The following is a 12925-nucleotide window of genomic DNA, read 5'->3' on the forward strand; positions in this document are numbered from 1 at the left end:
TCTCTGCCTCCTCCCGCTCTCCCATCGGTTCCGGTGGTTCCTTCTCCTTGAAATGCGATGCCTTTTTTTTCCCCGAGGCTGTTATTCTACCAGACTCCATCAACTGCTTCCCTTCAATTAGCGACGGCAACTTTACTTGAAATTGGAAGGATTAAAATTGAGGCTGTTCAGAGCTACACAGGTCTCATGTAACTGCTTCATAAAGATAATAATTTCTAGTTAGTGGGTTTGTTTTTTTAAAAAAATTAGTAATCTCTCGTACCCAACCCTGAGCTTTGGCAGACAGTAATTAAAGAAATACCTTTCCTGTTGAAAAAAAGTTTGAATCGAATCATCCAGTAAGACATCATCAGGGTGTGATCTGGTGAAAGGTGAACCGGCTCTTGGCAGGCTGGTGGGTTTTACTCTGTAAAACAAGAGTATGTAGTGACAAATTAAACAGAAAGGGCAATTAAAAAAAAAAAAACACAACAAAAAATAATTGTCTTTAAATTCAAACTTTTTTTTAAAGAAAATATCTGAGTACAGAGGGAGTTATGGGATGTGATCAGCAGCGTCAGAGCCCAGTGAAAGCAACAAGCAATCTCTTTGAACTCAGGAGCCAACAGCAGACCAGAAGTCAATTAAGGTCTCTCTATATCATCTGTAATTACGTTTCCTGACCCCAGCACACCCCGGCCTTTCCTCCTGCCTTTGAGAAGGGACCTTGTCTGCCCGCAGACACCGAACCTGAAACAGAACCTGGAAATTTGGTCATTGTCCAACAGGCCTGAACTTCTCTTTTCTTGGCAGAGACAACTTAATGGGGGAAAAGTAAGATATCTGTGCAAAGCAATGCACTTCCGACAAAACCACCTACACACAAACACCAGCAGCATTTAAAAAAAAAAAAAAGAACACACAAGATGGTCTTAAAGGACAGTAGAACTGCCCAAAACTCGATAATCCAAAGGACTCCTACCCCCTCGCTTTGCTACTACAGCATCACTTCCAGTTGGGATTTGCAGTAAGCATGAACTTAGCAACTACTGTTTAATAATTTATTAACTTTTTCCCATTAAATGGTACATTCACTCGAGAAGACTTCAACAATTTTCTGGTAATTTTATTTACAGTCTGCAGAGTGTTCTGTAAAACACAGCAATGGTTACAGACTACAACGCACAACATACATATTTTCAAACATTTAAATAAGCACAGTTTATTCAAAGATAATTCTACATACTACTTTTTCCATAAAAATATAAAAAATAGTTTAGTTACTATATTTTTACCTAAACCAAGATATTTAAGAATTCTTCCACATGTGATGCCCCCTCCCCAAAACAGGGCACTCCAACAAGAAGAAATTTAGGAGACTGCATCACAAATTAAAATACTAACGCCAACTGCTTCAATCCACCAAAAGAACCAATAACTTCCAATGTGCAACCAGCAATACTTGTTCTGCAGTATGTTTGGATTTCGCTTCTGTTGGGGTTTTTTTTTTCTTTTGGTTATTTTTTCCACTAACTTGCTTCTCCCATGCCAGGTTTTCACAGACACATACACAGTATTACATACAAATAACGGACTGATTATACCGCAGACTATATGCCAGTCACCATATGCCCAACGAAACGGATCGGGAATCTTGCATTACACAACAATTTTTTGCAAAAATATCAAAAGGGAAACACTTTCCTTTGGGACCTCTAAAGGCGACTCCTTCTCTTACTGAGCAACCAGTGAAAATAGCCTTTTTCTTATCTCCTTGAAAATAGCGCCCATTTTTGTTTGTTACTACCAGATCTCTGGTGCTACTGACCGTGTTCTGTATGGAAAGCTAATGGAGTTCTGAAAGACACCTACTCCAGCCCTTCTCTCACGAGGATACGTTAAATTTACAAAAAAGGCACAAAGATTAAACTCCTAAGCAGCATCAGTCATCGTTCTTCCACTGGGCACTGCTCTTTCCTACCCAGACGCTGCTGCGAGACACGCTCGGTGTCTCAGAAGACCCTACAAACACATGAGACGAGTTGAACAGACTAAAGCCTCTGTACAGTGCAAGTAGTATTATTGATCGTTAACAAATGAGCACTATTTAAAGTCTCGTGCTGCAGTTAAGACTTGACCTGGAAGCATCAGGAAAAGCCATCAGAAAAAAAAAAAAAGCTGAGCAGCGTATAATACATTTGTTATCGGTGAGACGGAAGGCCCTCTGTGTGCAACGCCGTGCATTCCATTTCCACAAGGACAGTGCCCTACAGCCAGCAGCGTGAAACTTCTGCTTCTAATAATTCAGAGGATTTTCTCAATGCAAGTGAAGCTGTCAGAAAGAGAGTAGGAGCATATGATGCACAGCACAAGCTGCAACAAAAAAAAAAAAAAAGCTTTTTGCTTTCCAGCATGTAAACATCCAGGTTACTGGACCTTAGCTCATATAAACAAATCTGATGATAGATTATTTTTTTTTGGAACTAAAAAAGTAAAATTTTCCATAAAAGGATAAACCACAAAAATACTCTTTCAGTAAGTCTCACGTGCCATTGAATACCTTTCATGTCCTATGAACAACTATGCAAAACACTTAGAAAGTTTTAGCCGTAGAAATGTTGACCAGGTAAACTGTTTGGCAACCCTGTGCTCAAACCATCACTGAAGAGCGTTACCATTCGCTAAACAAGAGTTCTGCACCGCACCACGCTATTTCTTCTTCTTTTTCTTTGGTGGCTCGTCATCAGAACTACTGTCTGTGCTGCTGCTGCTGCTGCTACTGCTGGAGGAACTAGAATCCGATTCGAAGTCTGAAGAAGAGGAAGTGCTACTGGAGGATGGAGAAGATGAGGAAGTGGAGGAGCTCTCATCACTGTCACTGTCCTCAGAAGAAGAGGAGGTAGAAGAGTCTTCACTGTCAGACGAGGAATCACTAGCCGAGCTGGCGCTGCTGCTGCTACTGGAACTGGTCACGCTTTTAGATCTGAAAGAAAACAAACAGATGAGAACAGGCCTGCTGGAGACAGCACTCATCACACACCGTTTTTTATACTTTGCTGTAACCCAAAGATCAATTATTTTGTCTGAGAATGTCCAGGCCTGACAACCTAAGAGAACCCCATACCTCTCCAACTCTGAACAAATGGAGTTTGGCCCCTGGAGCAGCAGCAGCGGAGCGACACCATGTACTGAAGTAAGCCAAAAGGGGACTAGAGGAAAAAGGTTAATTTTGAAAGCTGGCAAGAATCTTCTTCATAGTAATGACAAGTGTCTTTACTGACTCGGCTAAATAGAAGATCAAGGCTGCAGGAGAACATCCTGCACTACTAAATCCTCAGGGAAAAACTCTCAAGGACCCATTCCCCAGCACACCACTGTAACAAGGAGTGAAATTTTGGCAATGTAGAAGTCAATGGAAGTTTCTTCAGTGATTTCACAAATGTCAGAATTGTACTCAACGGAAATGGTTCTTAGATTACTCCTGGCAAAAGAACCCAAATTACCTGCCACTACAGGATGCTTATGTTTCCAGGGTGGAAGAGAAGGGGTGGAAACAGTCCAAGATAAAGACAAAATTACAAACATAGCAAAGTGGATTTCTCTATCCTCTGCGATTTTTTCCATGTTTAGGCCTTACCAAGGCTCCTGTTCTCAAGATCAAGATCTCTGATTAAGTCAGGCAATATGAATTCCAGGGAAGCACAATTAAGTTCTCCTGTAGATCTTTCTCCAAACAAAGTATAAAGGTACTAATTCACCTCCCTTCCCGCCAAGTCAACCAAACAGCATGCAGAAGTGCTAGATATAATAATGCAGAATCTTCTCTCCATTAGAAAATTAATGTAGCAGTTTTTATCAGAGAGTTTGGCTAAATGTAACACCTTAGGAAATGCTTATGTTAAGGCTATTAGAGAAAGAGCAATGTTTTTTCATTCTATCAGCCATGGTCCCATCAGCTGACAAATCTGGGTGCAAGTGTTGAGCTATGAACCACTGAAGTTTTTATAATGTATCTGTAATCTGTTATCTTTGTGCATGCAGACACAATGGCCTGTTTGTTAAAGATAAATCCATAAGGGCTGAGTAAATACAGACTTACTGTTTGTGAAAAACTAGTCTTAAAATGAGGAAAAAAAAAGTGGGACTAGTAGTTTGAATCTAAACAGTTTCATTAGATGTGCAGAGCCATTTATAGGGACAACAATCAGAGGAGCGTCTGAATGATAACTTTGAACACTCTTTTCCTAATCACCTTTCACAGAATCCACAGAAGCAAGTCCATGGACCTCCAATATTTAGGTTATAATCTGAAATCCACTCACAAACATCAGAATCTAACACTCAATACTGCCTCTCCTCGAGGAAAGCACTAGCGAGATCTACGAGAGAAGAAACAAGCAGCTACTTGTCTTTGGGTGATGCAAGACCTGGCCTGTTGGTAGTTACAGAAGGAGGATGGAGATGGGAGCAAGTAAAATCCACCTACCTCGCCTTGTCCTAATTTGGTAATGTGACAATCCCATGCTATACATTGGTAGATCTAAGATTTTGGGGTGTCTACTCCACCACTGTAAAAATACAGAATTTCTCCAGCCGACAAGTATTCATTCTCCTCAAAACAAGTTTTAAGTGTTAGTATCTCGTATGATCTCTAGGCATCAACTGCTGCATTTTGTACATTATCACCCTTCTCTGAGCCTTTTCGTCCTTCCTAATTCTATTGCAATCATCTGACAACCCCAGGTGATTCCTAACATGCTACTAAAATCGAATCTACAGTTTTGGGCACAATCACAGCTGGAAGCCTGAAGAAACAAGTTAATTAAGACATGGTTCTACCCTTTGGACAGGTAGATTTATCTGTGATCCAAGCATAAAACGGGCTTTCAGTTAACAACCAGCGGACACCGCATGGGAATGCTGGAGCCAACACACACCCAGAAGACAGCTCGGTGTCACCTGAGGTCACAACGCCGTACAACAGCTGTTTTGCCTGTTCCTGTTTTTCTGGTTAAGCCTGTAGCTTACTTATTACTGTTTATATCAAAACAAACATACACTATGCAAAAGGTTAGCGCTCACAACTGCCAGAACCTTAACTTTTGCCTTTTTTTTTTTTTAAATCTGGAACTTGTATATTCAACAGTAACCCTTTGCTGAATTTTCCGCATTTAATTCTTCCTGTATTATAATAAAAATATAAATAGCAAACTAACAGGAAAGGAATTTATATTGATGCTTGATATCTGCTTGCATAAGAACAGGATAATTCAAACCTAGAAGAGTTTTAAAATTTTAAAGAAAAATTTACCAAATCACGCCCCTCCCCGCCCCATCCCCCCAAAAAAATCCTTTCACTCTTCATTTTGCATTGATTTAGAGCTTGAATATTCTGAAAATCATTGTGTCAGTAGAAGACTGCAGCACATGAGAAAGCTGAGGCAGGAAGAAGTTTGAACTACGTTGTTTAGAAATCAGTTAATTTGTGATCTCATTAGTCCTAAGTAACTCCAGAAATAAATAGGCACTACTGAGAAAGGAGCCTTTGGTAAAACATATCCTGATAATAGAACTAGGAGACTCACCAAGAACCATTCCAGTAAAGCCACATTCCACATGATAGCCTAAAACAAAGGCACAGTTTAAAAAACTGCTGTGGCTTACTTAATGACACAAAGAACAAGGCCTAGGCTTTAAAAAAAAAATCTCCCGAAAACTGTTTTTAGAAGATCAGAGACAGAGAACAGTCAACTAAATAAGAAGAGATAATGAGGCTACTCCTGCCCAGGCATCCCCTGTCCACAAACTCAGCAGGAGTATCACAGCCGGCGTTCTGCCTGCTTCCAAAAGGGTTTTGCCAAAAAGACCAAAGTGAATTCCCAAGGAAAACATTACTGCAGAGCAAAGTACAAATAGTGTCAAAAGAGAAAGCCTTCTTGGCTCAAATTAGTACTGGGAAGGGAGGTCTATTTCCTGGATTTTGTTTCAGTCTTTGGTTGGTTGTTTGTTGTTTTTTTTTTTGCTGTTTTTTTCTTTTTTGTTTAGTTTTGGGGTTGGGTTTTGGTTATTTTTTTTTTTTAGATGCTTTATTTCATCCTCTAGCCAAGGCTTCAGAGGGAGACAACTGCTACCAGAAGGGAATGAAAACAACAGATGGAAGAGCAAGACAGGTAGGTGGAGTGATTACAAGCTAGAAACAGTATGTTGTTCTCACACAACTGTTAAAATACACTTGATGAACTCTGAGGCAGAAACAGGAAGATTTTTATTATTAAAGCAAGATCATGTAGAGATACTACAATCAGTAGGGAGAAAAGCAGAGGACAAAGAATTTAAAGGTTTTAGACAGGGAAGAGTAGAAATTCTCCAAACGTCTGTCATACAAATGCCTGTAAAAGGCTAAAAGCAGTAAAATCAAAGCTGTATTTGCAGTGTTGACTTTGCCCACACACCCCTCCCAAGCCGCCTGCCGCAACCCCCAGTGCCAGATCACACACTGAAACAGCTGCACTGTCATCGGTCCCCACATACCTTTTTTTCTTGGCCTTCCTTTCTGCAGCACTTTCTCCAGCACTGATTAAGGGGGGAAAAAAACAATGGCTTTGATTAATGCAGTAAGACAATTAAATAAACAGCAGCAGAGTGGAACTGAGTTTACTATTAGAAAACTGGTATCCCACAGGCAGAGCACCGCACCACCCCAAGCTCATTGGGCATCTATTTTCAGTCACTATTCAAACCAGAAAAACAATACCTACAAATCAGGAAAGGGGGGGAAAAAAAAAAGCTGCAATTCACCTCTAATTTTCAATGTTAAGTATGCTTTACTCCACTCTTTTCTTCATATTACACAAACGACAATTTTTTTGGGACGAGAAAGGCATAGAAGAAAAGGATACAAAAACAGTTCTGTATAACCGTATTTAGCAAAAATACAACTGGTTGAAACAAAGGGAAAAACACTGAATTAGTCTGTAGCTTTCACCATGCATTTCTTTCAAGTACAAAAAGACACAGAACAATCTATTTATATTGATGCTTTCCAGCTATTTGTCTTTCGGATTCCCACATATTCATACACTCACAGAAAGTTTTACTGGTAAGTGGCTAAGACTTTTTTTTTTTTTAAAAAAAAAAATCAGTCTTCACTTCTGGATTTTTTAATTATTTTTTTTTAAAAAGAAAATAAAATGCTTTCAGTCAAATGCTCTTCTCAATGCATTTCAGCTATATAGTACATAATTCAACCTGGAACGGACCTGTGTGATTACAGCAGTCCCTCATCATATACTTACAACACACTTAAAAGTTGTATGTTCTTTCATGAACCAGGATACTTTCTCCTCAACTGAAACCCATTATTGGAAGTTATCTTAAATACACAGAAGTAAAAAATGCAAATATATTTCATTTAGAAATGATATATTAATAGATTGATAAAGACTCCAGAAAAGGGTAGAAAGAAGAAAGCATTCAGTGTAAACTATACTGCATTTTAATAAAAGTACTCAATGCCATTTGTGTACTAGAAAAGAGAGACTTTTTCCATTTATTTTCACACATACAGTGTGAATATGAAAATATTATAATTACACAGATGAGTTTTCCTCTTGCCCATACTCTCCTGTCATTTTGTCGTCTTCAATTTGAAGATTCCTTGATCTTCAAATTTTGAACCAAATTATAAACCCTCCCACATTGCTGAATATTTATATTATTAAGGCCTTACACAGAAGACAGGTAAGTAACCTGGGCTGCCGAGGCACAGGTCTGTGCTTCCCTCTAGTGTTTCCCATCTGGATGAGGGTAGGAGTTCACAACTCTGGGAACCACACAACTGAGAGGGGTCAATCCCCTGCAGATCAAACAGTTCTCATTCCTGACACTTGGTCATCTTCCCTGGGGCACCACTCCGTCTTCAGAACCATAAATAAGACTCAGGCTTCCCGGGGTTGGTGCAACACAGTAACATTATTAAGTTATTGAAGAAGCATTTTCTCCCTTTTCCTCCCCTCCCCACTCCTACTCTAGGACAGGCAAGCAGTGGGCTTTACTGGAACCAGTAAGCAAAACCTCCGTAACGTCCATCAGAATCGTGAGGTCAACACTGGGCAAACAGAAGGATCCTGGAACAACTACTGAAATGAGTTAATGCTGAAAAATCTTGTATGTGGTTGTCAAAAAGTAAATATTAACCTGATTAGACTATGTTTGCCTTCTGGTTAATGATTCATTATCAGGTCTTTAACGATGATGATAGAAATACTCTGAAGCAGACCTGTAGGAGACCCAACTTCTCTGCAGACAAGAAACAACCTTCCAAAGCAAGCTATGCAAAAAGGAAAAGCGTGTCCTAGAAAGTTGTTCTTTCCATGAAAAATAAGCTTCATCCTTGAAAGTGTAACTGGGTGCTTCATGGCACAGTTAAGGAGCTTCAGAGACCTTATGATCACATAACCAGTATGAATCCAGCCCAATTTAACCAGGATTAAAATCTGTTCCACATCCAAGGATTAGTCAGCCTTCTTTTCATGAGACGACTTTTCACACCACACAGCCCTCGCACTGTGGACTTACAGCTCAAAAGCCTCCATCCATGACAGACACTGGAGAGGCCCTGTAACCCCTCTATAACATTATCCCATATACAGACTCGAGCACAACAGCTAAGCAACACGCAATTTCATCCTCAATTCACTACCCTCTAATGTTAATCTGCAGAAACAGGGCAGGAAAGGACCAATGAAATAATCTGAGTCTTGAACTAAGTCTTTGCCTTAACTCTCTGAAGAACTCTTCCAAACTGTTTCTCCAAAGGGAGGAAGCTTTAGAGCCTGAGCACTCGTGATTTCTTATCTACAATACCAGGGGATTACAATTCCTTCAGAATTACTCACTGGATCAAAATTAATTTCAAAATCAAACATTTCATGTCATTCAAGCTAATGGGCTTCCACTCAAGTCAGTATTTCAGCCCTGATTCACAGTGTAGCCTCAGCTGAAACAGCTGAGGATGGCAAATCAGAGCTCTCTGCCAGGCATTTCCACCCATTTTCTTTCCACATTAAGATAACAGAGGGAAAGGTGTGAACACTCCTCCAGAACTCACATCCTGGCAGCGCTAGTGACAGAGCAGCAAGGAATTCAGGAAACGGTACTCCATTACCAAAAAAGGCTCCAACTATTTTGACTTTACCTTACTGCACTTTTTTGTTACAGTTAAAAATTTTCTGGCCTATCTGAATTTCAGACAAGCAGGTGTTAATGAAGAATATTTTAATTTTGTGGAACCTGAGTGTAAATATTCTACTTAACATACAAAATGGCTCTAATATTAAGCAAGCATCACCGAGTCTGGAAGAAATGACAGAAAATGGTCTAGGACACCACCTTTCCCACCCACGTACAAATCATCTTTTAATTAATAAACTAGACATTTTAATCCTACCAATCTTACCTCTGTTGCAGTAATAGTCGCTTTTCCTTTTCTTTAAGAATTTTCGCTAATTGAGCTGTCCTCGAAGGTCTATGCAGGTATTTCCTCTTCCCTGTACATTCATACGTCCAATGTCCAAACTCTAAACATTTTTGACATCTTACATGCTGCTTGTTTGCCTCCCTAGAAAAATGCAGAATTGCTTAAGTGACTGATTACAAGTCTGTTCTACCAATGGAAAAAACTTTTTTTTTTTGGTCATACAGATCCTTAAGAGTGTAGGTATTTACGATTACACCAGACATTCATGGGTGCTTCAGCTATTATACGTCTTAAGTCAGGACAAGAACAGTAACATCAGACACATACAGACTTTAGGCAAACACATTTTCATTTATTAAAACATTCTCATATCAACTATTTATGGAAGAGAACAAAGAAAGACTTTTCCTCTATTCCAGAGTTTCAGTTTAAGTCATCTTCTGCTAAAGCAGGAAATGCTGAACTACCAACAGCAACTGTCACCACACTCACCAGCTGCATCCGAATTTCACTTTTAGTTTTACACTGGCTGCTGCTGAGCCTACCTCATAGATCCTTGTGGAATCTTGAGATTCCATCATTTCCCACCCCCTTTAGATATTGTAAATAATTGAAACATTTTGAAAAACACTACTAGGACCATCCTCTGTCAGTGCACAAAGATTAATCTGATCACCAAAATCACATTTTCATCAACCTAATTGGCACAGCTTCTGGCATTATAGGATATAATTGCACAACAGTCATTGGGAATGATTACACTGTATACAATTTGGAAGTATCCAATAATTGCACATGGTTCTAGCTTGCTTCAGATAAATAATTATGTTTAGAACACTGTTAGCAGAAAGCAGACAGCTTCGTTTCCAAGAATAAGGAAACTCGTACAGTGGGCAAGTGACTCAGTCAAGGTCAGAATCACAAATTTTAGAGCCAGGACTGAAATCAGGGGTTTGTAGCTCCCATACAGTTTCACTGCAACGACTGCAACTTATTTCCGCCTTCTATTATTTTTTCCAAACACCAAACAACTAATTTTCCAAGGCCAACCCATCTAAACTATCTGAAATTAACAGCCCTGTTTTAACTAGGAGGAGGGTCCTGGACTCATCATTTAGTATTCAGAGAGCAGGGAGTGACAGACCACCAGCAAGCATTCTTCTCTCAAAAGGAGTGCTGCTTTCCAAGGCAAGGTGTGAATTGCTTCTCTCTCAACTTTAGCCATCACCCTCTGTCACAGTTCCACTGTATCTTGAAGGGAATCTTGTTCTGAACACCCATCACTCTTCCAATGCAAAGAGTACTTGGCTTCATAATCTGGCCTTAGAAATATTACCCTAAATCAGCACTAGAAAACTAATTCAACTTGCAATCTAAGCTGCACAATTAACTCAAGACTTTAATAGCAAGCAGTATCTCTAGTAATTAACAAAAAAAAAAAAAAAAAACAACCAAAACAACATTTTTGAATGGTTTGCATTGTCTCGCCTTGGACTTCTGGCTCTGGCACAAGTTACACATAAGCAGAATGAGGAAGCTTCCTCCTCTTCATCAACAGACAAAACCAAAGAAGTGGATGTTTTTCTAACTCAAACTAGCCCAGACTTGTCTTCGCAGGAACAGAATGGGAGTTTAAAGCAATAATAAAGTAACTCAGTATTTCCATGGTTTTTAGTACGACTCACATGACCAGGGCAGACAATTCTATGCAAACTAAAATGATAAGATCAGGCCCTAAAGACAATATAAGTAATTACCAGGAAAACAGACCAAAATAGCTCAACAACAACTACAGATCTATAAATACCACACCAGCACTAACAAATTTTAACACTAATGAAAAGCACGAGACCAAAGAAAACTTTTAACAGGGACCAACGGCCACAACCTAGAAGCAAAGGCTGGCAGACGTACAATTCAGCAAATACTCAGCAGGCACATTTAGACATAACAACAAACATTAAAAAAATCAGTCCTTGACTCATAATAAAACAGCAACTTGAAAGAACAAGTATTCCACGAGTACTTTGAAATCCCAAGTTACTCCTCATTGGAAAACAGGAAAGAAATTATACTGAAAAATAAAAAAAGGAAAGAGAATGCAGAAGCCATCCATATTCTGTCCAACTCTCATGATCAGACAAAAAAAATCAAACACACGCCAAAAATTGAAATGCAAACTGAGATTATTCTAAAGAAGGAAAAACAAACAAACAAACAAAACCCAAACAAACCAACCAAAAAAAGCCAATGCAAGTAATACATGAGAGTGGAACACAGGTATTTGCCATACTTAATGTAAACAAGCAAAAACGTTGGCTTTTCCTCATTTCAGTGTTTGGCAATCAGATCCCTTCGGTACTGAGAGAATTACTTATGAACGCAATAGTCATATCAGAATAAAGGTCACTCGTTTGGATTTTTTTTTTTCCTCCTTCTTTTACAGCTCTGTAAATAGATCATGACATAAACCTCGAACTTATTTTTTAAATCTGTTTGAAGTCTACAATGAAGATCGGTAACTGCCAGCATCACAAGACCTTACACACTTCACTGAAAACTCTGGCAAGGCAACACCTGTAAGGCAGCCTTCTCCCCAAACGCCGCTAACGAATGTTAACACCAAAAGTGAAACTTTGAAGACTTCGTCTCCTTTTCCACAATCCCGCTTTCACTCTTTTTATTTCACGGCAGCGATGTCACTAACCGGGCCGTATTTTGGGCAGCTTCCTTACAGACGAGCTGCACCCTGCCTGGGATGCAGAGCACCTGCGAGGAGGGGGCTCTGTACCCTCAGAGAGCCCCCGGCCCCACTCGCGGGGGACGCCCCTGTCCCTACCCCGGCCCCGCTCCCCCGGGGCCCGCAGCCGCCCCTCTGCCGCCCCCTCCCCAACAGCCGCCGCCTCAGGGCGCTGCCTGGCGAGCCTCCCCTCGCTTCGGTTCCCGTACTAGACCACCCTGCCCATAGGGCCGCCCGCCGCACTCACGCCTGTCTCCGAGCGATGAGGCGATGCATGGGAGTCGCCATCTTAGCGGCCCGGCCGGGAAGTGAGGCGCGGGCCGCGGTGCATGCCGGGCCATGCCGCCCGCCGCCGCCTCCCATTGGAGGAACGAGCGGTCACCACAGAGACTAAATCCTCCTGCGGCCAGAGAGGACGGGCCGGGAGGGACGCGCTTTCCGGCTCGTCTCGCCTCCTCCCGCGTTGCCATGGCACCGCGCTGGGGACTTGGGGGGGTGTCTGTCATGGCCCTGGGCTGAACGAGTCGCGGTTCCCGTCCCTGCCGCCTCAGCCCTGCGCTTTCCGCCTCGTCCAGTCAGCTGTCTGCTAGCCCTGCGGCGCTCGGTCGCCATGGCGTGGCGCCTGATATCTCCTCAGGGCGCTGGGCCCTCCGCCAGGCCCGCTCCGCCGCCTCAGCCGCCGGCTCCCGCCCTGTGAACGCCTGACCGCTGCTTCTCTCTCAGTCAAA

The 12925-nt window shown here is 41.2% G+C and overlaps 1 protein-coding gene across 1 annotated transcript; it reads right to left on the reverse strand.

Moving 5' to 3' along the window:
- Positions 1 to 1027: 1027 nt before the first annotated feature.
- Positions 1028 to 12560, reverse strand: ZCCHC10 (zinc finger CCHC-type containing 10). The gene is made up of 4 exons (XM_074156436.1): positions 12445 to 12560; positions 9437 to 9598; positions 6511 to 6552; positions 1028 to 2962 (listed from the first exon to the last, which is right to left on the reverse strand). Exons 1-4 carry the CDS (start codon positions 12558 to 12560, stop codon positions 2689 to 2691), a joined length of 594 nt encoding a protein of 197 aa, XP_074012537.1. The 3' UTR covers positions 1028 to 2688.
- Between the last annotated feature and the right edge of the window lie 365 nt (positions 12561 to 12925).

The sequence above is a fragment of the Numenius arquata genome, chromosome 11, assembly GCF_964106895.1.
Source record: "Numenius arquata chromosome 11, bNumArq3.hap1.1, whole genome shotgun sequence".
Taxonomy (NCBI): Eukaryota; Metazoa; Chordata; class Aves; order Charadriiformes; family Scolopacidae; genus Numenius; species Numenius arquata.